At 45.0% G+C, this 24,172-nt stretch overlaps 1 protein-coding gene across 2 annotated transcripts in view; it reads right to left on the minus strand.

Annotated features, from left to right (window-relative positions):
• LOC119956752 (E3 ubiquitin-protein ligase ARIH1) overlaps positions 1-24,172 on the minus strand; it is a 78,694-nt gene that overhangs the window by 14,980 nt on the left and 39,542 nt on the right. For both annotated transcript variants that reach the window (XM_038784106.1, XM_038784107.1), the window contains 7 exons: positions 17,782-17,874; positions 17,631-17,686; positions 6,442-6,508; positions 5,970-6,076; positions 5,805-5,847; positions 4,034-4,105; positions 987-1,117 (listed from right to left, as the gene is read on the minus strand). In XM_038784106.1, coding sequence (XP_038640034.1) covers positions 987-1,117; positions 4,034-4,105; positions 5,805-5,847; positions 5,970-6,076; positions 6,442-6,508; positions 17,631-17,686; positions 17,782-17,874 — 569 coding nt within the window. The remainder of the gene's footprint in view (positions 1-986; positions 1,118-4,033; positions 4,106-5,804; positions 5,848-5,969; positions 6,077-6,441; positions 6,509-17,630; positions 17,687-17,781; positions 17,875-24,172) is intronic.

A 24,172-nucleotide genomic window follows, 5' to 3' on the forward strand; every position in this document is an offset into this window, starting at 1 on the left:
AGGAGTAAAACTCCACTGTTTTTATGCCGACGTGGGGACATAGTCTCGTTTTCAGAGAATCTAGCCCCATATATCTCACATTTAAAGTGAACTGTTCCAGCTTCAACTGCTGACGTGGGAGAGAATTCCAAACCTCTACCACCCTTTAGGTGAAGAAGTTCTTCCTCACATCTCTCCTGAACGGTCTGGCCCTAATTTTTAGACTCTGCTCCCTCGTTTTAGAATCTCCAACCAGTGGAAATAGTTTATCCTTATCTACCTTGTCTTCCCCTGTTAATATCTCGAATACTTTGGTCGGATCACCCCTTAACCTTTTAAATTCTGGTGAAAACGGGTCTAATTTGTGTAATCTCTCCTTGTAATCGCTGTCGTCCAGGTATCATTTTTGTAAACGTATGTTGCATTCCCTCCAAAGCCAAAATATCCTTCCTAATGTGTGGTGCCCAGTCCCGCTCACAGTGACTCCAAGTAAGGTCCAACCAGGGTTTTGTATAATCGCAGAAAAAAATAACAGAATGTGCATAAAATATTAACTTCAAATGTTGTCCCTTTGCTTTCTTTGCCAGTTCAGAAGTTTCTCCTATGAAACGCCAGGAGAAATTGAAATGGTATGAAACCTACCTGCTGACTACTTGAACTCATTGATTCATTTCTTCCCCATATCGATTGCACAGACCTCTGTTCATTCTCCTACTGCACATTGCCAAATTAGTCTGAATTCTTCATAGCTTCTAGCTTTCAACCTGTCCCTTTTCCACTGTTTGGAGTAGGAATGCCATCTCAGTAGATTACAATCTGACCTGAAACCGTGTTCATGCACTGAAACCAGTACACAGCAGCTCTTTTACAGTAGTCAAGTAGCTTGCCTGGATTCAAACTCAGGTCACTGAGTTTGAATTGATGCAACCCGCTGCCCAAAATAATTCAAATATTGATTAATACTGAACCTCTTCCTTGTACAAGAATGGGGTGACTGCAAAACTAACCAGGCAGATCCATGTGGCTCCCAGGGACCAAGGCAGACCCAACAGAATTCTGCCTTACAATTCTGATTGCGACAAACCATGTGGTTACATCCACCATCCTTCTCAATGGTCACATGGCATTTCGGGCATTCCTGTTGAAACAGCAGAGACATGGTTAATGAAGAGTAAAGATCCAACTACCTATAAGTAACAGATGCCCACACTCGAGTTCTAATCAACTACCTACCAAGCCCAATGAAACAGCAAACCATATCGAGAAATCAATCCTCGGGTTAAGGCCAGTGAACAGCGATTAGACGCATTCAAGATATGTTCCAGGTAATATTTTACTTTAAAAGCCCTCTGTGGTCTATGGTTCATTAGCAAACTGAACTTGTTGGGGCAGAAATGGTCTATTCTAGAACACCACTGTCAGTGTATTCGGTTTGGTTTGAAATAGCCTGCGGTTGACCGATGTCCCTCAAATCTCCCCAGTGAGTTTAGACGAGTATTTTACAACACGTTACTAGAGACACTGGAGTCGGAACCAACAGCATGTGCAGAGGACACTGCATGCACCAATAGGCACAGTAATGACATAAAACCAGAAAAAAATACAAGGAACTGTGGTTCCCCATTTTTGGGAACTCAATAGATGTGGTCTACATGGACTTTCAGAAAAGCTTTACAAAGATATCATGCAGGAGGCTATTGGAGATTAAAGGACATGGAACTGGAGGGACGCCAGCCATGGGATTCTGCCTGTTCACAATGTACATCAATGATTTGAATATGGGGCTAGAATTTGCAGACAATAATGAAAACAGGGCTAGTAAGTGATTCTGAAGTTCAAGAGAAGCTGCAAGGGGATAATGATATCTTGGGAGTGGGGGAAAATGCTGTAAATAGAATCCATTGTCAATACATGTGGTACGCTTTGATTAGAACTTTTAAATAGTAAATGGTGAAACACGAGCATTTGAAAGAACAACGGCCTGGGAGTTCAGGTTTACGAGACATTAACTGCAGCATCTTAAGTGGATAAATCCTAAAGAAAGGTTTTTTTTTGTCATAAATTATTTTTTTCCCAATTAAGGCACAATTTAGCGTGGCCAATTCACCTACCCTGCACATCTCTTTGGGTTGTGGGGGTGAGACCCACGGAGACACAGGTAGAGTGTGTAAACTCCATATGGACAGTGACCCAGGGCTGGGATCGAGCCCGGGTCCTCGATGCCGTGCGGCAGTAGTGCTAACCACTGCGTCACCGTGCCGCCCCTAAATCATAAAGAAAGTTGATGGAATATTGCTTGTTTTAAGCAAGAGATGCAGAATGAAAATGTTAAAATATACTAAACTACATAAAAATTCAGAAAGAATACAATTAGAATGTTAATGGTATGTTAAGACGCACTGGCAAAGGGCATTGTTTAATTAGTACTTGGAGCCTATATAAATATTGCTGACGTTTTGAGATGCGGTGTGTGGGAATGAGGCTGTTAAACTGAACAAAGTCAATAACCTTCATCAAGAAAGGAAGGCTCTGCGCCTTGATTTCTGCTTCACCAATCGGTTTGGGTTCTGTTAACAAGGGACAGTATATGTAGTTTTAGAATGCACGCTACAGGAAGCAAACAGCGCAGATCTGCGAGCACGCTGCCTCACGAGGAAATACAAAGGCAGATTCAAAAAACTGAAGCGGTTTTCATTTTTTTTTTAAATAAAAGAGGAAATTAAGGAGTAATTTGATAAAGGTGTTCAACATTATGGAGTGGTGGGGATAGAACAGAAGTAGAAACAGACAGTTTCCAGTGACCGACAGTTCCAGAATAAGAAGGCACGCATAAGATTTAAATGCAAAAGATTACGGGCAGGGGGCAAGCAAAGCGCCTTTTCTGAAGAAAGTTTAGCGACTGACTGGAACGCTACACTAAGTGTGACAGACTGAAGCAGAAAACATTTCAAAACTTATGTTGGATGGATGGTTGCAGTAAAGCAGAATGAAGGATAGGATAACAGACTGGGCATTAGGATTAATGTTATTGCTGATGTGGAACGCTGGTTGAATAAATGATCAGTTTCCACATTGTAATTTCTGTTTCTTGGAAGCGATCATAAGTGAACAGCAACTACACCGCTCACTCCCAACTACAGCAAATTAAAACACATCAAACTACTGCTCGTGTAATGCTGTGTAACTGAAAATAATTTACTATTAAAACAAGTTTATATTGTTGCTTTACTATTAAGTTGTTACACCACATAAAGTAGGGGGTCCTGGAGAACAGTCTGAATAGAGCACCCATAAACTCTCGCATACTCTATTAACCTTTGACAAAGGGTCATCTAGACTCGAAACTTTAGCTCTTTTCTCTCCCTACAGATGCTGCCAGACCTGCTGAGATTTTCCAGCATTCTCTCTTTGGTTTCAAATTCCAGCATCCGCAGTAATTTGCTTTTATCCAGTTTTTTTTCTATTAAACTTTGCTCCTATCATTTTTCCAAGAGTCTCTCATTTGCAGGCAGGTGAACACCCAAAAGCAAACTGTTGGGGCCATGGAAAGATGTGTTTCTATTGTGGTTTAATTGACAATGATTTGTGGCCTTTACCCTGTGGAGGGTTGCCCCTCCTGGAAGAAATCACAGGTATGTGGCTGCTGGACGTGAAGGGCTTGGGACACTCAACTGTCTCCTTCCAAACATAACTACAACAACTAACCGATTTCACACATGAACAAGTGGAACCAGGTAGAAGAGAATTGCACAGGTGCCCAGGCAGAAAGAACACCGAGATGGAGACGAGTGCACTTTTCGTCCTTAGCTGTACACAAAAAGCTACATTTATTGTTCACAATTTTGGAATATTTTGTCACGTTAACTTCACCCTAAAGATAAATATTGAAGAAAGTGCATCCAAAATGCACGCTCTGTGACAATGACAATCTCTGATGGGTGAACACAACAGTAAGAAACAGACAGGGCTTCTCTCTAATTCTGCACCAATGTTCTGGTGCAGCAGTCATCCAATCGGACACGGTGCTGAAAGTCCCTGGAGGGCGTCGGTCTACCTTAGTGTTTGCTGCTATCCAATTAGAGGTTTCACTGTCGTCATCACACTTTTTAATCCACTTCTTCAACCACTACAAAGAAGAAGAAACAACATTATAAGCTATTTCTGAAATTGTTGACAGCAGCTGAGGCAGTCTATCTACATACACAATAAATACAGATCATTTTGAAAATATTTGGGCTTATATGGAGTTCGCAAAATATTGGCATTCGGTGCACACGGTGTTTGAGGCACTCAGCACACTTCCACAGACCAGTCTTTGTTCTTCTTCCTGCATCACCTAGCCCACATTGCGAATTGCTCCCTGGGTTCTGCCAGCGCTAAGAAAACTTGAGCTATTGTCGCATTCCGGGGTGATTTTACATCCATTAGGAAGTGTCTCCCTGTGACACTTCATTGAACTCAGCCCAAGAACTCAGGGAAGTCAAGACTCCAGCTGTACAATCTGTAACTAAATATAGCTCATCCTGTTCACTCAGTGTTATCACTACAATTTCCTGCTTCTACCGAGTCAAGAGGCTGGATTTTCCGCACCCCAATGCCGAAATCGCGGCCGGCGTCGGGGTGGAGAATCCATTTCCCTGCATGGAACTGGGACCGGCGTGATTCCCCGATTCTCCGGGCCCCAAAAAGCGGCGTACTCAGAGAGTACAGAGCGCCGAATAGCATCTACCCGGGGCCATTGCTGGAGGCCCTGCTCCGCCATTCTCCGCCCCCGACTGGCCAAAGTCGTGACGGCGTGGATCTGATGTGGTCCTGTCGGTCGGGAAACTAGCATGGCAGCTGTAGACTCAGTCCGCGGCCGTCCTGGTCAGGCGCGGACCGGTCGGAGGGCAGGGGGGGCCTTGTACTTGGCCGGGGAATATTTGTGCGGGCGGTCAGGGTCGGGCGCGAGGCTGATTGGGCGGTCTATTCTCAATGTCCAGCTCCGCGGTCTGAGTCTGCCATGGAGCAGGGCGTGTGCGCATGCGCAGATTCCAACCCGAAAGTTCAGGGGCCCGTAACTGCAGCAGAAGCTGCTGGTTTTATGCGGGGTCCCTGCAAGCCTCCTGTAGGGTTAGGAACATGTGACCCTTTCATGGCAGTTTTTCTGGCGTGAAAGTCCACAGTTTTTAACGACGGTGTGGGGACATTATCCCAATAACGGAGATTCCAGCCCATATACATTATCCAGTATATTTGCAGTGGATATTAGTAATTTATGCACTGTCTACACAGGTACATCCAATTACTTTCATAAACAAAACAGAAACTGCTGGAAACAGTCAGATCTGGCAGAACAATATCAACCCTCGTCTCTCCATAGATGCTGCCAGATCATTTCTGTTCCATCATTTTCTGTTTTATTTATTTCCAGAATCTGCAATATTTTATTCTGTACTTTCCTCTTGAAGGAGAGTCTGGGACCAGAGGGCATCATCCAAGAGTGTGGGGTTGCCAATTTCGGACACAGATGAGGAGGAGTTTCTTCTAGGAGGGTGGCGAATCTTTGGAATTTCCTACCCCAGAGGAAGGTGGTGAATCTTTGGAATTTCCTACCCCAGAGGAAGGTGGTGAATCTTTGGAATTTCCTACCCCAGAGGACTGTGGAAGCTGAATCGTTGAGCACGTTCAAGACAGGAATCAACATGATTTCAGGATTCTGACATCAAGGGATATGGGGAAACGGCTGGAAAGTGACGCTCGGGGAGATAATCAGCTATGATCAAATTGAAGAGTGGAGCAGGCTAAATGACCTAACCTGCTCCGACATTCAGTTCATATCTCACCTTGCATTTAACAGGATCATGCCAATTCTCAGCACAGTTGAAGCTGCAAATCAAAAAAAAAAACCTCTTAATATTAATATTTGAGAGACTCAGACTTCAATCCAGACACTCGAAGGCAGCCAATAACAGAAGAGCTCGGAGGTAGAAATCTGGTGTGCTACTTACCAGAACTGCCGCCCACATTTACAACGAACTGGCTTTGCATCAGGGTACTGGACTTTAATAACATGGTGACAGTCAGGGGCAGGGCACCATTTTAACAGTCGATTGCACTGTGATGGAAAGCACAACTGTTGGTGTCCCATTCAGTAAAACAACAACTACACATGCTGATGTGAGGGCAATACAAAGAAAAGGACAATTGCCAGTCAGGCTTCATTATCTGATTACCCAGTTGCCCGAATTCCGACGCGCGCACCTGACAACCAACTCCACCCAGTATGGCAAAGATCCGGTTACTGTCATTTTGCCAAGCAATTTAACACCAAATTAAATATATTAATTAAATTCAAATTAAAGTTTTGGCACCAGTTTAGCAGCCAATGTACGAAATGCGAGCCTTTGCAACAGTTTCATTTCTACTGCTACCTATTTTGCACATTGACTCAGTGTTTGTTCTCCAGAGGGGTGGACTTACCTCTACAAAACTGTTTGTTATTAAATGCTGGTACTTCAACTTGACTTTGGAATCTGTGATCAAACGCCTGGAGAAAATAAACAAACATTTCTTAGCAGATACTTCATTAGACCGGCAAATTTCAGGGAAAGAGGAAAAAGCAACTCAACAACAAATACACCCAGCAATGATGCGGATTTGGGGGCAGGGAGGGTGTTATTTTATATTGTCTGACTGCACAATGTTCTTTACAGTCTGATAATACACAGCTGAACTGTATTGCGGAGTGTGATACATAATATGCAGTTAGCTGATGTGAATAGGATTTGTAGGGTTCTTCACTTGTATCTAACTTGTCATGTTGGTATCTAAAAAAACTTTTTTTTTTTAAATTTAGAGTACCCAAATTTTGTCCCCCCAATTAAGGGGCAATTTAGCGTGGCCAATCCACCTACCCTGAACATCTTTGGGTTGTGGGGGTCAAACACCATAAAAGTGGACAGCACGGTAGCACAAGTGGCTACACTGTGGCTTCACAGCACTAGGGTCCCAGGTTTGATACCCCGTTGGGTGACTGTCTGTGCGGAGTCTCCACGTTCTCCCAGTGTCTGTGGGTTTCCTCCGGGTGCTCCGGTTTCCTCCCACAGTCCAAAGACATGCAGGCGAGGTGGATTGGCCATGCTAAATTGCCCTTAATTGTCCTAAAAAAAAAGGTTAGATGGGATTATTGGTTTAAGGGGATAGGGTGGAAGTGAGGGCTTAAGTGGGTTGGTGCAGACTCGATGGGCCGAATGGCTTCCTTCTGCACTGTATGTTCTATGTTCACACGGACAGTGACCCGGGGCCGGGATCGAACCCGGATCCTCGGCGCCACAAGGGCAGTAGTGCTAACTACTGAGCCACCATGCTGCCCCATCCAGCAACACTGACAAACAGAGGAGATGCGGTCTAGAGGCAATGTTTACTGGACAAATAATTCAGAGGCCCAGGTTAATGCTCTGGGGACATGTGTTTAAATCCCACCATCACAGCTGGTCAAACTCATTCATTCAAATTCAATTCATTTTAAAAATCAGGAATCGAAAGCAGTTCTCAGTATTAGCGACCGTACCACTATTGATTGTTGTAAAAACCCATCTGGTTCACTAATGTCCTTTAGGGAAGGAAATCTGCCGCCCGTACCTGGTCTGGCCTATCTGTGACTCCAGACACGCAGCAATGTGGTGGACTCTTAACTGCTCCCAAAGGGCAATTATGAATGGGCAACAAATGGTGGCCTCGCCAGAGATGCTCACATGCCTCGAACATTTAAAAAAATCTTCTGGCCCATGTATTTTATGTTATGTAATGAGGGCACAGGTGTTCTGTTCTATGTCTGTCTGGTTATAAAGTGAGGCCAATAGCAAACTAAAACCTCCAGCTAGGTACAATTTGATTGTTAGGTTTGTCATTACTGAAATTTCAGCCTAAATAATGTACAAATTAAAGGGGTCGTGATTCACCATCTCTAAAACATGGGCAATTAGGGATGGGCCATATATGCTGCCCTAGCTAGTGACACCCACATGAAAGAATACATTTTTAAAAAGACCCCAGTCTCCAAAAACAAACCCAGCTGCAGGTTTATCACCAGATCCAAAAAACAACAACATACATCAGGACAAACTCACTTCCCCATGGTTGACATCAACATGAATCTTGCGCAAATAGAACGTGCTGAAATGAAATGGTTGGCAGCTTGTATACAGATCACGTTCACTGAACTCTCGGATCAATCACAGCTAAGCTGCCCAACCTCACTTTGTAAAACAAATAGGAACAGGAATTATATCCCTTAAAAGAATAGGCAGCACAGTAGTGCAAGCTGTTAGCACTGTGGCTTCACAGCGCCTGGGTCCCAGGTTCGATTCCCTGCTGGGTCACTGTCCGTGTGGAGTCTGCATGTTCTCCCCGTGTCTGCGTGGGTTTCCTCCGGGTGCTCCGGTTTCCTCCCACAGTCCAAAGAGGTACAGGTTAGGTGGATTGGTCATGATAAATTGCCCTTTAAGTTTCCAAAAAGGCAAGGAGGGGTTATTGGGTTCCGGGGATAGAACATAAGAAGCTAGGAACAGGAGCAGGAGTAGGCCATCTGGCCCCTCGAGCCTGCTCCGCCATTCAATGATATCATGGCTGATCTTTTGTGGACTCAGCTCCACTTTCCGGCCCGAACACCATAACCCTTAATCCTTTTATTCTTCAAAAATCTATCTATCTTTACATTAAAAACATTTAATGAAGGAGCCTCAACTGCTTCACAGGGCAAGGAATTCCATAGATTCACAACCCTTTGGGTGAAGAAGTTCCTCCTAAACGCAGTCCTAAATCTACTTCCCCTTATTTTGAGGCTATGCCCCCTAGTTCTGCTTTCACCCGCCAGTGGAAGCAACCTGCCCGCATCTATCCTATCTATTCCCTTCATAATTTTATATGTTTCTATAAGATCCCCCCTCATCCTTCTAAATTCCAACGAGTATGAGGCCTCCTTCTGCACTGTATGTTCTATGTTATGCTAAAAGTGTGGACCTCAAGATCCCTCTGTTCCTCCACACTTCCAAGAATCCTTCGTTTAACCCTGTATTCAGCATTCAAATTCGACCTTCCAAATTGAATCATTTCACATTTATCTAGGTTGAACTCCATCTGCCACTTTCTCAGCCCAGCTATGCACCCTGTCAATGTCCTGTTGTAACCTGCAACAGACCTCGACACTATCTACAACTCCACCAACCTCCGTGTCATCGGCAAACTTATTAACCCACCCTTCCACTTCCTCATCCAAGTCATTTATAAAAATCACAAAGATCAGTGGTCCCAGAACAGATCCCTGCGAGACACCATTGGTCACCGACCTCCAGGCGGAATACTTTCCATTCACTACCACTCGCTGTCTTCTTTCGGCCAGCCAACCAAATTTCCCTGTATCCCACGTCCCGACTTTATGAATGAGCACACCATGGGGAACCTTACCAAATGCCTCACTGAAATCCATATACACCACATCTACTGCCCGACCTTCATCAATGTGTCTCGTCACATCCTCAAAGCACGACAGCACAGTAGCATAGTGATTAGCACTATGGCTTCACAGCGCCAGGGTCCACGGTTCGATTCCTGGCATGGGTCATCGTCTGTGCGGAGTCTGCACGGTCTCCCCGTGTCTGCCTGTGTATCCTCCGGGTGCTCCGGTTTCCTCCCACAAGTCCCAAAAGACGTGCTGTTGGGTTATTTGGGCATTTGGAATTTTCTCTCTGTGTACCCGAACAGGCGCTGAAATGTGGCGACCAAGCTTTTCACAGTAACTTCATTCCAGTGTAAATGTAAGTCTGCTTGTCTCAATAAAGATTCTTAATTATTAAAGAATTCAATGAGGCTTGTGAGGTATGACCTGCTCCTCATAAAGCCATGCTGACTATATTAATTTAGGGCCTCCCTTACCTCCTCAGACTCTAGGCACAAGTTCCCTCCACTATCCCTGATCGGCCCTCCTCTCACTCTGATCATCCTCTTATTTCTCACATAAGTGTAGAACGCCTAGGGCAGCACAGTGGCCTAGTGGTTAGCACAACCGCCTCACAGCGCTGAGGTCCCAGGTTCGATCCCGACTCTGGGTCACTGTTCGTGTGGAGTTTGCACATTCTCCCCGTGTCTGCGTGGGTTTCGCCCCCACAACCCAAAAATGTGCAGAGTAGGTGGATTGGCCACGCTAAATTGCCCCTTAATTGGAAAAAATAATTGGGTAATCTAAATTTTTTTTTTTTTTTAAAGTGTAGAACGCCTTGGGGTTTTCCCTAATCCTTCCCACCCAGGCGTTTTCATGCCCCCTTCTAGCTCTCCCAAGTCCATTTTTGAGTTCCTTCCTGGCTACCTTGTAACCCCCTAGAGCCGTGCCAGATCCTTGCTTCCGCAACCTTACGCAAGCTTCCTTCGTCCTCTTGACGAGAAGCTCCACTTCTCTTGTCATCCAAGGCTGCTTCATCTTACCATTCTTTCCTCGTCTCAGTAGGCCGAAACTACCCAGCACCCGCAGCAAGTGCTCCTTAAACAACCCCCACATTACCGTTGTGCATTGCCCTGAGAACATCTGTTCCCAATTTATGCTCCTCAGCTCCTGTCTAATAGCAGTATAATTTCCCCTCCCCCAATTAAATACCTTCCCGTACTGTCTGTTCCTGTCCCTCCACATGGCTATGGCAAAGGTCAAGGAGTTGTGGTCACTGTCACCGAAATGCTCTCCCATCAAGACATCTGACACCTGGCCTGGTTAGTCGCCGAGCACCAAATCCAATATGGCCTCCCCCCTAGTCGGCCTATCTATATATTGAGTCAGGAATCCTGCCTAGACACACCTGACAAAATCTGCTCCATCCAAACCATTTGCGGTAAGGAGGTTCCAGTCAATATTAGGGAAGTTGAAGTCACCCATGACAACAACTCTGTTACTTCTGCACCTTTCCAAGATTTACCGCCCAATCTGTTCCTCCATATTTCTGCTGCTATTGGGGGTTTCTATAGAAAACCCCTGATAAAGTGACTGCTCCTTTCATGTTGCTGATTTCCACCCATACTGACTCAGTTGGCAAACCCTCCTCAATTAAAACTTTTTGCATTACGTTGAAGTTTCCAGCACAGAAATGCATATTCCATCCAAGTCCAGGTCAGTATTTAGATTCCACATCAGCTTCCTCCTATTCGATAAGCACAATCTTCCATTCCTTTCTTCCTCATGCACATATACTGATTTTTCCCCCTGATCATAGACCCTGTATAACCGAAATGGATTTAATTCTTGTTGTTACTAACTCCTTTACAAAGTCACACTGGGCAGCCTCATTCCAAATGATCTTTGATTTCAGCATTGATTCTGTAATCAGTAATCTGGCAACTCCAAGGAAACAACTTCCTGTCAGGGCCAAGAAGGATCCAGCACGAGTTTAGAGTCAAACAGAAAGTAACTTTATTCACAACAATACATACAGAGTACCAGCAATTCACTACTGATCCTCTCTCAGCTCTATGTATACAGCGGCAGCAGAGTCCATGAAGAGCTCTGGGCTGTTGGAGCATTGAAATTAGTGTCAGTTACTGTGAAAGCAGCTGCTCTACACCAAACCCCTTCTGCAAATGCCAGATTCCCTTGGATAGGAGTAAACTATTTTCAGGAACTACACAAATTAGAGAAACAAGGGTACAGGCATGCAAAGTAAATTTAAGATGGAGTAGGAAGTAACAGGCATGAACGAGGAACAATGCGAGCAGTATAGTTTGTTAAACACGCAGCAAAATACATTAATCTCGGTATTGTGTGGATCAAAGCTGCTATTGAATAACGACTAAAAAAAGGGCTCTTCACATCACTCTGCAATGTCAGCAAAATTTTACTCCTTGTTACACTGACAGTAATTGTACAAAAATTGCACGGAGTTCACCCTAAACCTTGCATCGCCACCAACACAACAATCCCCACACAAAAATAAATTAACAAATCTATAATTCCATCTGTCAAAGATGATTTCTGGCCGTCAGTGAGACTGTCTGCTAGTTTGTGTGTGACACTCCTTAATTGTGGTCATTAAGATCTGCATCCCAGATTAACTCAATGCTCTGGGGGTAATTTCCCATTAAACAGCCCAATAACTATTTATACTGCGCACAACCTCAGAAACTGCTCAAAATAAATAACAGTAGAGTACTTGGACAACGCACACTTGGATAAATGGGCACAAACACTGTCTCAAACACTGATGGCCTCCTAACCGGTTCCTCTTGGTGGTAAGGAATTGCCACTCACATGAAGAACACTCTTCTATTCTCCAAAGAGGGGATTTTAATGTCCATACCACAGAGAGGCTCAATTTTCCATCACATCAGAAGGGACGTCACCACCAACAACTCCATTCTCCCACTGCTTCCCTGCAGACTCAACTTAAATTGTGTTCAAGGCTGGGTGAGGCGGTGGCGTAGTGGTATTGTCGCTGGACTAGTAATCCAGAGACCCAGGATCATGATCTGGGGACCCGGGTTCAAATCTCACTCTGGCAAGTGATGGAATTTAAACTCAATTAAATATCTGCAATTAAAAGTCTAATGATGATCATGAAATCATTGTTGATTGTCGTAAAAATCCACCTGGTTCACTAATGTCCTTTAGGGAAGGAAATCTGTTGCCCTTACCTGGTCTGGCCTCCATGTGACACCAGACCCAGCAAGGTGGTTGACTCTTAAATGCCCTCTACCCTCTGAAATGGCCAAGCGAGACACTCAGTTGTATTCAACCGCTATAAAAGCACAAGAAAGGAATGAAACCTGACGGACCACCCGGCATCGAACCAGGCACCGGAAAGGACAACGGCAAACCCAGCCCTGCCGATCCTGTAAACTCCTCCTTATTAACATCTGAGGACTTGTGAGCTGCCTCAGGCTAGTCTGACCTACTCACAGAATCATACCTTACAAATAAAGTCCCAGACACCACTATCACCATCCCTGGGCATGTCCTGTCTCACCGGCAGGACAGACCCAGCAGAGGTGGTGCACAGTGATACACAGTCGGGCGGGAGTTACCCTGGGGGTCCTCAACATCGACTCTGGGCCCCATGAAGTCTCATAGTGACACCAGGTATTAATCTGGTGAAGCTACTTGCACAAGGAAACCGCCTGCTGATTACCACATAAGGCCCCCATCAGCTGGTGAATCAGTACTCCTCCATGTTGAACACCACTTGGAGGAAGCAGAGGGTGGCAAGGGTGCAGAATATGCTCTGGGTGGGGGACTGTAGTACCACCAAAGAGAGGGTCATAAAGGACAGAGCTGCTAGACTGGGACTGCAGCAGGTGGTGAAGGAACCAACAAGAGGGAGAAACATATTTGACCTCATCCTCACCAATCTGCCTGCTGTAAATGCATCTGTCCATGACAGTACCGGTGGAAGCGACCACCGCACAGTCCTTGTGGAGACAAAGTCCCGTCTTCACATTGATGATACCCTCCATCGTGTTGTGTGGCACTACCACCGTGCTAAATAGGACAGACTTCAAAAAGATCTAGCAGCTACAGACTGGGTATCCAAGAGGTGCTGTGGGCCATCAGCAGCAGCAGAATTGTATTCAACCACAATCTGCAACCTCATGGCCTGACATATCCCCCACTCTACCATTACCACCCAGCCAGGGGATCAACCCTGGTTCAATGATGAGCGCAGGAGAGCATGCCAGGAGCAACATCAGGCAGACCCAAAATGAGGTGTTAACCTGGTGAAGCTACAACACAGGATTACTTTGTGTGTGTCAAACAGCATAAGCAGCAAGTAATAGACAGAGCCAAGCGATTCCACAACCAACACATTAGATCTAAGCTCTGCTGTCCTGCCACATCCAGCCGTGAATGGTGATGGACAATTAAACAACTCACTGGAGGAGGAGGCTCCACAAATATCCCCATCCTCAATGATGGAGGAGTCCAGCACATCCGTGCAAAAGACAAGGCTGAGGCATTCGCAACAATCTTCAGCCAGAAGTGCCGAATGGATGATCCATCTCGGTCTCCTCCGGAGGTCCCCAGCATCACAGATGCCAATCTTCAGCCAATACGATTCACTCCTCGTGATATCAAGAAACAGCTAAAGGCACTGGATACTGCAAAGGCTCTGGGCTCTGACAATATCCCGGCAATAGTACTGAAGACTTGTGCTCCACAACTTGCCTCACCCCTAGCTAAGCTGTTCAGAGTATAGCTACAACACTGGCATCTACCCAGCAATGTGGAAAATTGCCCAGATGTGACCTGTACACAAGAAACAGGACAAATCCAATCCACCCAATTACTGCCCTACTCTCAATCATCAGTAAAGTGATGGAAGGAGTCATCAACAGTGCTATCAAGCAGCACTTGCTCAGCAATAACCAACTCACTGACACTCAGCTAGGGTCACTCAGCTCCTGATCTCATTACAGTCTTGGTTTAAACATGGATGAAAGAACTGAATGCCAAAGGTGAGGTGAGAGTGACTTACCTTGACATAAGGCAGCATTTGACCGCTATGGTATAGAGGAGCCCTAGCTAAACTGGTCAATGGGAATCGGGGAGAAACTCTCCGTTGGTTGGAGTCATACCCGGCACAAAGGAAGTTGTGGTGGTTGGAGGTCAATCATCTCAGCTCCAGGACATCACTGCAGGAGTTCCTCAGGGTAGTGTCCTCGGCCCCAACCATCTTCAGCTGTTTCATCAACAACCTCCCTTCCATCATCAGGTCAGACGTGGGGATGTTTGCGATTGACTGCACAATGTTCAGCACCATTCGCGACTCTTCAGATAATGAAGCCGTCCATGTCCAAATGCAGCAAGACCTGGTCAATATCCAGGTTTGGACTGAAAAGTGGCAAGTTACATTCACGCCACACAAGTGCCAGACAATGACCATCTCCTAGAAGAGAGGATCTAACCACTGTCCCTTGACATTCAATGGCATTATCATCGCTGAATCCCCCACATTCACCGTCCTGGGGGTTACCATTGATCAGAAACTGAACTAGCCACATTAATATTGTGGCAACCAAGGCAGGTCAAAGGTTGGGAATCCTACGGCGAGTAACTCCCCTCCTGACCCCCAAAAGCCTGTTCACATCTACAAGGCACAAGTCAGGAGTGTAATGGAATATTCTCCACTTGTCTGGAGGAGCACAGCTCCAACAACATTAAAGAAGCTCGACTCCCTCCAAGTCAACACGGTGGCACAGTGGTTAGCACTGCTGCCTCACAGCGCCACGGACCTGGATTCGATTCCAGCCTCGGGTGACTGACTGTGTGAAGTTTGTACTTTCTCCCCGTGTCTGCACGGGTTTCCTCCGGGTGCTCCGGTTTCCTCCCACAGGCGCCGGAATGTGGCGACTGGAGACTTTCACAGTAACTTCATTGCAGTTAATGTAAGCCTACTTGTAGGCTTTATATTATAAAGATTATGTATGGTGCTCAGAACTGAATGTAGTACTTCAGATGAGGCCCAACTAGTCTCTTATACAATTTAACATGACCGCCATACACTGAGACTTTATTAATAGTGGAATTGAGTACAAAATACAATATGCTTTATTAACTGTTCTCTCAACATATCCTGCCACCTTCAATGACCTATGTACATATACACCAAGGTCTCTCTTTTCCTACAGCTCTTTTAGAGTTTCTCCCTTTCATTTATACAGTCTTCCTGCCAAAATGAATCACCTCACACTTCTCTGCATCGAACTTCATCTGCCACTTGTCTGCCCAATCCACCAAAATGTCCAAGTCCTTTTGAAGTTTAAGACTATCTTTATCACAGTTAACACTTAAAATCTGTGTATCATCAGCTACTTCTGAAATAATGCCCCGAGCTCCATAATCTAGTCATTAATATATGTCAGGAAGAGCAAGGGTCCCAACATGGGCTCCTGGGGAATTCCATTACAAACCTTCATCCAATCAGAAAAACATTTATCATTACGGTTTCCGATCACTCAGCCAATTTCTGATCCAAGTGCCTACTTTCCCTTTTATTTCACAAGCTGTAGCACTGTATCAAATGCCTTCTGAAAATCCATATACAGCATTGCCCTCATCACCAGTGTCTCCGCAATTTCCACTCTCACCTCCCTTAGTATCCTTGGATGCATCTCACCCGGTCCTGGCACCTTATTATTTTAAGTTAAGATATCCTTTCTAATACCTCCGCCATCTCAATTGCAAATTCCTCGAGTGTACCAATTATCTCACCTTGCACCTCTGCCTGGGGAACATCCTCCTTTCTTAGTAACGGCAGATGCAAAATACGGTAGCACAGTGGCTGCACAGTGCCAGGGTCCCAGGATCGATTCCCGGCTTGGGTCACTGTCTGTGCTAAGTCTGCACGTTCTCCCCGTGTCTGCATGGGTTTCCTCCGGGTGCTCCAGTTTCCCTCCCACAGTCCAAAGATGTGCGGGTTAGGTGGGTTGGCCATGCTAAATTGCCCTTGGTGTCCAAAAAGGTTAAGTGGGGTTACGGGGATAGGGTGGAGGTGTGGGCTTGGGCAGGGTGCTCTTTCCAAGGGCCAGTGCAGACTCGATGAGCCGAATGGCCTCCTTCTGCATTTTAAATTCTATGATTCTACGAAAGTAATCGTTTAATAACTCTGCCTCCAGAGGCAAGTCTCTGGTTTTTTTAAATCCCGAAGTGGCCCTACTCCTTTTACCACCCTTCTATTGTTTACATGCTTACATGAAAGCAGAAAGTTAAGTTATATTTTGTGCAAATGCAAACAACAAACAGTCAAATCAAACAACGTGTGAAATAATGGCCTTGCGGCAGATATCTGGAAGGGGGCAAGGAGAGAGAATGGAGTGTGATGCAGCACTGAGGGAGCGGCGCATAGCCGGAGTCATGGAAATGATTTACTCCTCAAACAATATCAAAGAAAATCTGGCCATTCTCACTGTTCTTGAGAGCTTGCTCAGTGTAAACTGGCTGCCATGGTTTCCACATTACAACAGCGAGCACAAATCATTGGCTTTAAACTGCTTCCGGATGTCCTGATGTCATGCTGGACACCAGATAACAGCAAACTCTTGTTCTTTATTAACACTAATGTGCATATATTATATGGAAGATTACTAAAGTTAAGTAAAATTGAGGTGGGAGGTGTTTACAACAGCATGCACTCATTAAAAACAAATTATTGGAGCAGAGAGGCAGATTGAAGTCATCAGTCGCTACTCCTTACTGTGACCTCAAATTACCAGAATCGGTAGCTGTATTCCCACTGGTTTATGACCATGGCAACTGCGTTGACTGCAATTCCTCGGCTTAATGTGTCGGCACTAACATGTTATGAATAATATCATACCCGCGCTACTACTGCTCAATATTGTCTTAATTTACCACCTGCACTTGGTCCTGCCATTGACAGCTCCAGGGACAGGGCACCACCCATTTCCCTCGAGTGCACAAAATGTTCTTTCCAGGTACAGTCTCGATTTAGATGGGACAGTACCTGGAACTGCACAGCTCTTACTCTTTAAGTGGACGTGGTACAAAAATGTCTCACCATCCATTTGACTGCAATCTTAGTCACCCACCCCACAACTAGGATCTTTACAGGAACGCTACCTTATCCAAAACTGCTTGTGTAATGGAAACAACGATCAGCTGTTAAAACAATACTTACATAACTGTGTTGTCATCAACTAGGATATCACAGCCATGAGCTGGGCAGGATATTGTCTGCAAAAAGGTGCAAAACAAATGAGGTCATCAATACAGTCAGACTGAAAAATCTCAGTCCCAAGCAGAGAGGGGAATAAATGATAGATACATACCTGCCCCATTCCTTCCTCAATGATCTTTGTAGTTAAGTATTCATTCCAGCACTGCATACAGAATTTGTGACCACACTCCAAACCTGTGAAGTACTGCAAAAAGCAGGAAATTAAAAAAAGATCGACTGTGTTATCATCAGCAATCAGCATCCGAGAACATTATTTTTTAAGTTTATTTAAATTTGGAGTACCCAATTCTCTTTTTCCAATTAAGGGGCAATTTAGCGTGGCCAATCCACCTACCCTGCACATCTTTGGGTTATGGGGGCGAGACCCACACAGACACGGGGAGAATATGCAAACTCCACACGGACAGTGACCCGGGTCCCGGATTGAACCTGGGTCCTCGGTGCCGTGAGGCAGCAGTGCTAACCACTGCGCCGCCGTGCCGCCCTCTCTGAGAACATTTCAACATTAAACCATACAGAACCATTTTACAGAAACACAGCTAATGCCTAAAATAGAGATCTAACACACAGTCCATGCGATATCCGGCTCTGAGGCATGGACTGCGATTTGCAGTTAATGATTATTTGCTGCTTTGCCCTAGTACACGTACGCATACACAGGTTACGCCACGGGGTACAGCAGTGCAGCCCCACCTCCTGCAGACACAGCCCACACCAGCGCAGCCGCCATGGGTCACAGCAGGGCAACCTACCATGCAACTTTGCAGGGTACAACAGGGTAGCCTCCGCACCCAACTCCACATTGTTTTGGGGGAAGGTTCAATATTAAAATCCCTTTACTCCCAATGTATCTAGGAATATATCAACTCGACACTCAAACCTGGAGTATAGCGGCGTCATCTCACTCAGCCTTTCCTCTGCACCTAATCTTTAACCTGAATTAGTTACTTTGAGCATTCCACCCATTGACTTAGATACTACAAGCCAGCTACACTGTAAATAGCTTAGAATTAGACATCTAACATGCCGAGGACTGGGTACAGCTTTATACAGTTAAGCAGGTTGGATCTAGCTCCAACTTTCAGCCAGTGTCTGAATTATTTTTTAAATATTTTTTTATTGCAATCGGAAATAATTACAGCTGGGACATGTCGGTGCTTTTAGAAATACAGAGAGGGCAGCACGGTGGCCTAGTGGTTAGCACAACCGCCTCACGGCGCTGAGGTCCCAGGTTCGATCCCGGCTCTGGGTCACTGTCCGTGTGGAGTTTGCACATTCTCCCCGTGTCTGCGTGGGTTTCGCCCCCACAACCCAAAAAATGTGCAGAGTAGGTGGATTGGCCACGCTAAATTGCCCCTTAGTTGGAAAAAATAATTGGCTAATCTAAATTTAAAAAAAAGAAATACAGAGAGTTGCACAACTTGCCTGTGGATAAGAAATTCACTCCTGAATCAAGAGAATTCAACAGCATCTTCATAATTAGATACTTTCCAGCCCATTCTCCCCTGAACTTTCAGACAGCTGGCTCATTACCTGCAAGCACTTAAAAAGCAATGGCAATGCTGAATGGCACCATCACCTATTGAAAGAGCAGCCCTGGAAATAATAAAAGCTTTACATTGTCACTCATCAACAGCAGGACAGAAAGCAAGCCTCTCACACTGATGGTGCCTGCGAAGGACACGTCACCTCAAATGATAGGCAGAGTAATCACAAATGACAAAATGAAAGAGACCATTCAGCCCACAAACTGTTTGCCCTTCAACTGCCAATCTACTCTAACCCTTTCCCCATATCCTTTAAAAAATACTATTACCTGACTGAGTATTAATTTGTGCTGAAGTAGTCCATGATCTTCTAAGTGTTTAAAAATATTTCTTCTAGCTACATACTCGATTGTTTTTCTGATAATCCTCAATTTATGGCCCCTTGTCATTGATTCGTTAAGAATAGAAATCATATCTCATTATTCAGAGCGGCACGGTGGCAGAGTGGTTAGCACTGCTGCCTCACAGCACCAGTGACCCAGATTCAATTCTGGCCTCGGGTCACTGTCTGTGTGGAGTCTGCATGTTCTCCCCGTGTCAGCGTGGGTTTCCTCCGGGTGCTCCGGTTTCCTCCCACAGTCCAAAGATGTGCAGGTTAGGTAGGTTAGGGGAATGGGGTGGGGGAGTGGGCCTAGGTAGGGTGCTCTTTCAGAGGGTCTGTACAGACACGATGGGCCGACTGGTTTCCTTCTGCACTGTAGGAATTCTATTCTATACTAATTCAAAATCTTTCAATCCTGAAAGCCTACATTAGACTAACCTGAAGATCAATAACTTCACATCATAATTCTAATCTGCCATTCCTTGTATCACAAATGAAGCTTTGCTGTCTCCTCTCTTTGGAGTGAGGTGTCCAGGACTGCAAACAGTACTTCCAACAGGTAAACTTACTCATTACACCAAACCCTACATTGTTCTCAGAGCATTTATTACCCACCATTAATTGCCCTCAAGATGGTGATGGTGTTGCCTTCTAGAACTGCTGCAGTCAATATGGTGTAGGTACACCCACTGTGCTGTTAGGAAGGGAGTTCCACGTTGGTGAGTGGTTTGGAGGAGCATCTCCAGGTGACGGTGTTCCCATGTGCCTGCTGCCCTTGTCCTTCTAAATGGTGGTGGTTGTGGGTTTGGAGCTGCTGCATAAAGAACTTGACAAACTCTTTCAGTGCAAATTGTAGATGGTACACACTGCTGCCACTGTGTCAGTGGTGGACCGTGCAAATGTTTAGTCCCCCATCAACAATCAAGCAGACTGCTTTGTCCTGGATGACGTTGAGCTTCTGGAGTGTTGTTGGAGCTGCAGTAATCAAGGGTGATTTTAATCTACTTAAGACTGTGCTAACCAAAATAGCAATAATACTGTGGCAGACTAATTCCTGGAGGGTGAATGAGATCCAGGAACCAACTAGAGAATTGGCTATCCTAGATTTGGTAGTGTGCAATGAAAGGGGGTTAATTAATAATCTTGTTGCACGGGGTCCTTTAGGGAACAGTGACATAACATGAATAGGATGGAAAGTGAAATAATCCAATCAAAAACTAAATCTAAACAAAGGAAACTACGAAGATATGAGGGATGACTTGGCTACATTAAGTTGGGGAACTTCAATAAAAGGCAGGACGGTGGATAGGCAATGGTTAATACTTAAAGGAACAAATGAGTGTATCTCAACAGTTATACATTCCTTTCTGGCACAAATATGCTACAGGAAAACAGCCAAACCATGAATAACAAGAAATTTAGGACAGCATTAGATACAAAGAGGAACCACATAAAAGATCTAGAAAAAGTAGAAAGTCTGAGGATTGGGAGCAGTTTGGAATTCAGCAAAGGACCATGAAGAGATTGAGGGGGGAAAAATAAGATCATAGAGTAAACTTGCAAGGAACATAAACGCAGATTGTAAATGTACCTTTATGTAAATAGAAAAAGATTGGTGAAGACAAATGTCTGAATCTGGAGAATTGATCATGGAGAACAAGGAAATGGCTGAGCAATTACTTTAGTTCTGCCTTCACGGAAGACAAATAACTTCCCAGAAATGAAAGGAAATAAAGATATAGCGAGAAGGAGGAATTGAAGGAAATTAGTATTAATGATAAAGTGTTGGAAAAATTAATGGGATTGAAAACTGATCAATCCCCAGATCCTGATAATCTACATCCCAGGATACTGAAGGAAGTGACAAAGGAAATAATGGATGAATTGGCTGGCATCTTCCAAAATTCCATACATACTGGAAAAGTCCCAGATTGTCATTAAAAACCAATCTGATTTACTAATGTTCTTTAGGAAAGGAAATCTGCCATCCTTAATTGGACTGGCCTACATATGACTCCACCACAGCAATGTGGTTGACTCTTAGTTGCCCTAAGGGATGGGCAATAAGTGCTGGCACAGCCAGGGATGTCTACATCCCATAAACAAATGAAGGGAAAATGCTAGACTCTCTTAGAAAGGATGCGATAACAGGACACGTGGAAAATTTCAACAGGATTTGACAAAGTTAACATTGATTTATCAAAGGAAAATCCTGTGGAGTTGTTTGAGGAGGTAAAGAGTCTCTGCAAAGTATGGACAGTGCCTCCACTATCTCCATCCAGGACCAATACCAGCTAGGTTTGAAAACTTTTCTACTTCCATTTTGAATGTTTGTTCTTGAGAAAGTTGTTCAGATTCCAGAGGATGGGGATGGACTCCAACACCATTCTAAGAATGACATAGAATATAGAACATAGAACAGTACAGCACAGAACAGGCCCTTCGGCCCTCGATGTTGTGCCGAGCATTGTCCAAAACCAAGATCAAGCTGTCCCACTCCCTGTCATTGTGGTGTGCTTCACGTGCCTATCCAATAACCGCTTGAAAGTTCCTAAAGTGTCCAACTCCACTATCACAGCAGGCCGTCCATTCCACACCCTTACCACTGTAGCCACCTGGGTTGGCCACTTCCCGACTTTAAAATGGAGATTCGCTAAGAACGCAGGGAAAAATAGACAGGTACAGGGAGGCAAGCAGAATGCAAAGCTTCCTGTATATTAAGACTCGCAGAAAGCAGACAGCACCGAAACTGACGACCATCTGCATATTGATGAGCGATCCCCGGGAATAATAGCAACAGTTAAGATAATCGAGGCAAAGCCAGACTCCTCGGTGCCAGCAGGAGCCAAAACAAAAGAAGCCAACGGACACTTAGGAACCGCCCAGCGATCAGGGAACAGCTCCAGTATTGGGGAAATCAAACCAATCGATTGGAACACGGTCCAATCAATTGGAACCAGGTACGGGGTCCGCCCAAAAGGGCACGAAGCCCCTGGGGACTATAAAGTAGAGTCCCCAAGTTCAATTCGCACTCTTGGCAAGTCTTCTTAGCAACCCTCAAAGAACTCGACCGTGACTCTCAACTCGGAGAGACTTGCCCAGCAGCTACACCAACAAGTGTCCAGTCAATGCACGCTACGAGATAGGCGCTCCTAACCCTTAGTCCATACCAGCTGGAAGCCTGCAGTTTCAGGGTCGAACGAGAGGCCATTGTTCCCTGACCCAGTGGGCTCCTTTTCCAAAGCTAAGTATTGGCCTTTAGTGGTAGAAATGGTCTAGTTCTGTAGTATTTTAGTCATGAGTAGCGATTGACTGTGTATATAATAAATGTGTTTTGATTTGAACCTTACTAACTGGTGTATTGAGTTATTGATCAGCACTTGAACTTGAACCTCGTGGTGGTATCATAAAGATACCTGGCGACTCTAGAGCAAGGTTATAAAACAGAGCCAATTGAGTGTAAAGCACACTTAGCAAAACGAGCAACACCACTCTCCGAGTAAAGAACCTAACTCGGACATCCTTCCTACATCTCCCACCCTGAACCTTATAGTTATGCTCCCTTGTAACAGCTACATCCACCCGAGGAAATAGTTTCTGAAGGTCCACTCTATCTATCCCCCACATCATCTTATAAACCTCTATTAAGTCGCCTATCATCCTCCTCCGCTCCAAAGAGAAAAGCCCTAGCTCCCTCAATCTTTCCTCATAAAACCTACCCTCCAAACCAGGCAGCATCCTGGTAAATCTCCTTTGCACCCTTTCCAATGCTTCCACATCCCTCATATAGTGAGCTGACCAGAACTGCACACAATACTCCAAATGTGGTCTCACCAGAGTCATGTACAGTTGCAGCATAACCCCACAGCTCTTAAACTCAAGCTCCCTGTTAATAAACACTAACACACTATAGGCCTTCTTCACAGCTCTATCCACTTGAGTGGCAACCTTCAGAGATCTGTGGGCATGAACCCCAAGATCTCCACATTCCTCAGATCCCTGCCGTTGACCCTGTAATCCACATTCAAATTTTTCCTACCAAAATGAATCACCTCGCATTTATCAGGGTTAAACTCCATCTGCCATTTTTCGGCCCAGCTCTGCATCCTGTCAATGTCGCTTTGTAGCCGACAACAGCCCTCCACCTCATCCACTACTCCACCAATCTTGGTGTCATCAGCATATTTACTGACCCACCCTTCACCCTCCAAGTCATTGATAAAAATCACAAACAGCAGAGGACCCAGCACTGATCCCTGTGGTACACCGCTGGTAACTGGTCTCCAGTCTGAAAATTTTCCTTCCACCACCACCCTCTGTCTTCCATGTGATAGCCAGTTACTTATCCAATTGGCCAAATTTCCCTCTATCACACACCTCCTTACTTTCTTCATGAGCCGACCATGGGGAACCTTATCGAACGCCGTACTAAAATCCATGTATACGACATCAACTGCTCTACCTTCATCTACACACTTAGTTACCTCCTCAAAGAATTCAATCAAATTTGTGAGGCAAGATTTACCCTTCACAAATCCGTGTTGACTATCCCGGATTAAGCTGCATCTTTCCAAATGGTCATAAATCCTATCCTTCAGGACATTTTCCATTAA

The sequence above is a fragment of the Scyliorhinus canicula genome, chromosome 24, assembly GCF_902713615.1.
Source record: "Scyliorhinus canicula chromosome 24, sScyCan1.1, whole genome shotgun sequence".
Lineage (NCBI taxonomy): Eukaryota > Metazoa > Chordata > Chondrichthyes > Carcharhiniformes > Scyliorhinidae > Scyliorhinus > Scyliorhinus canicula.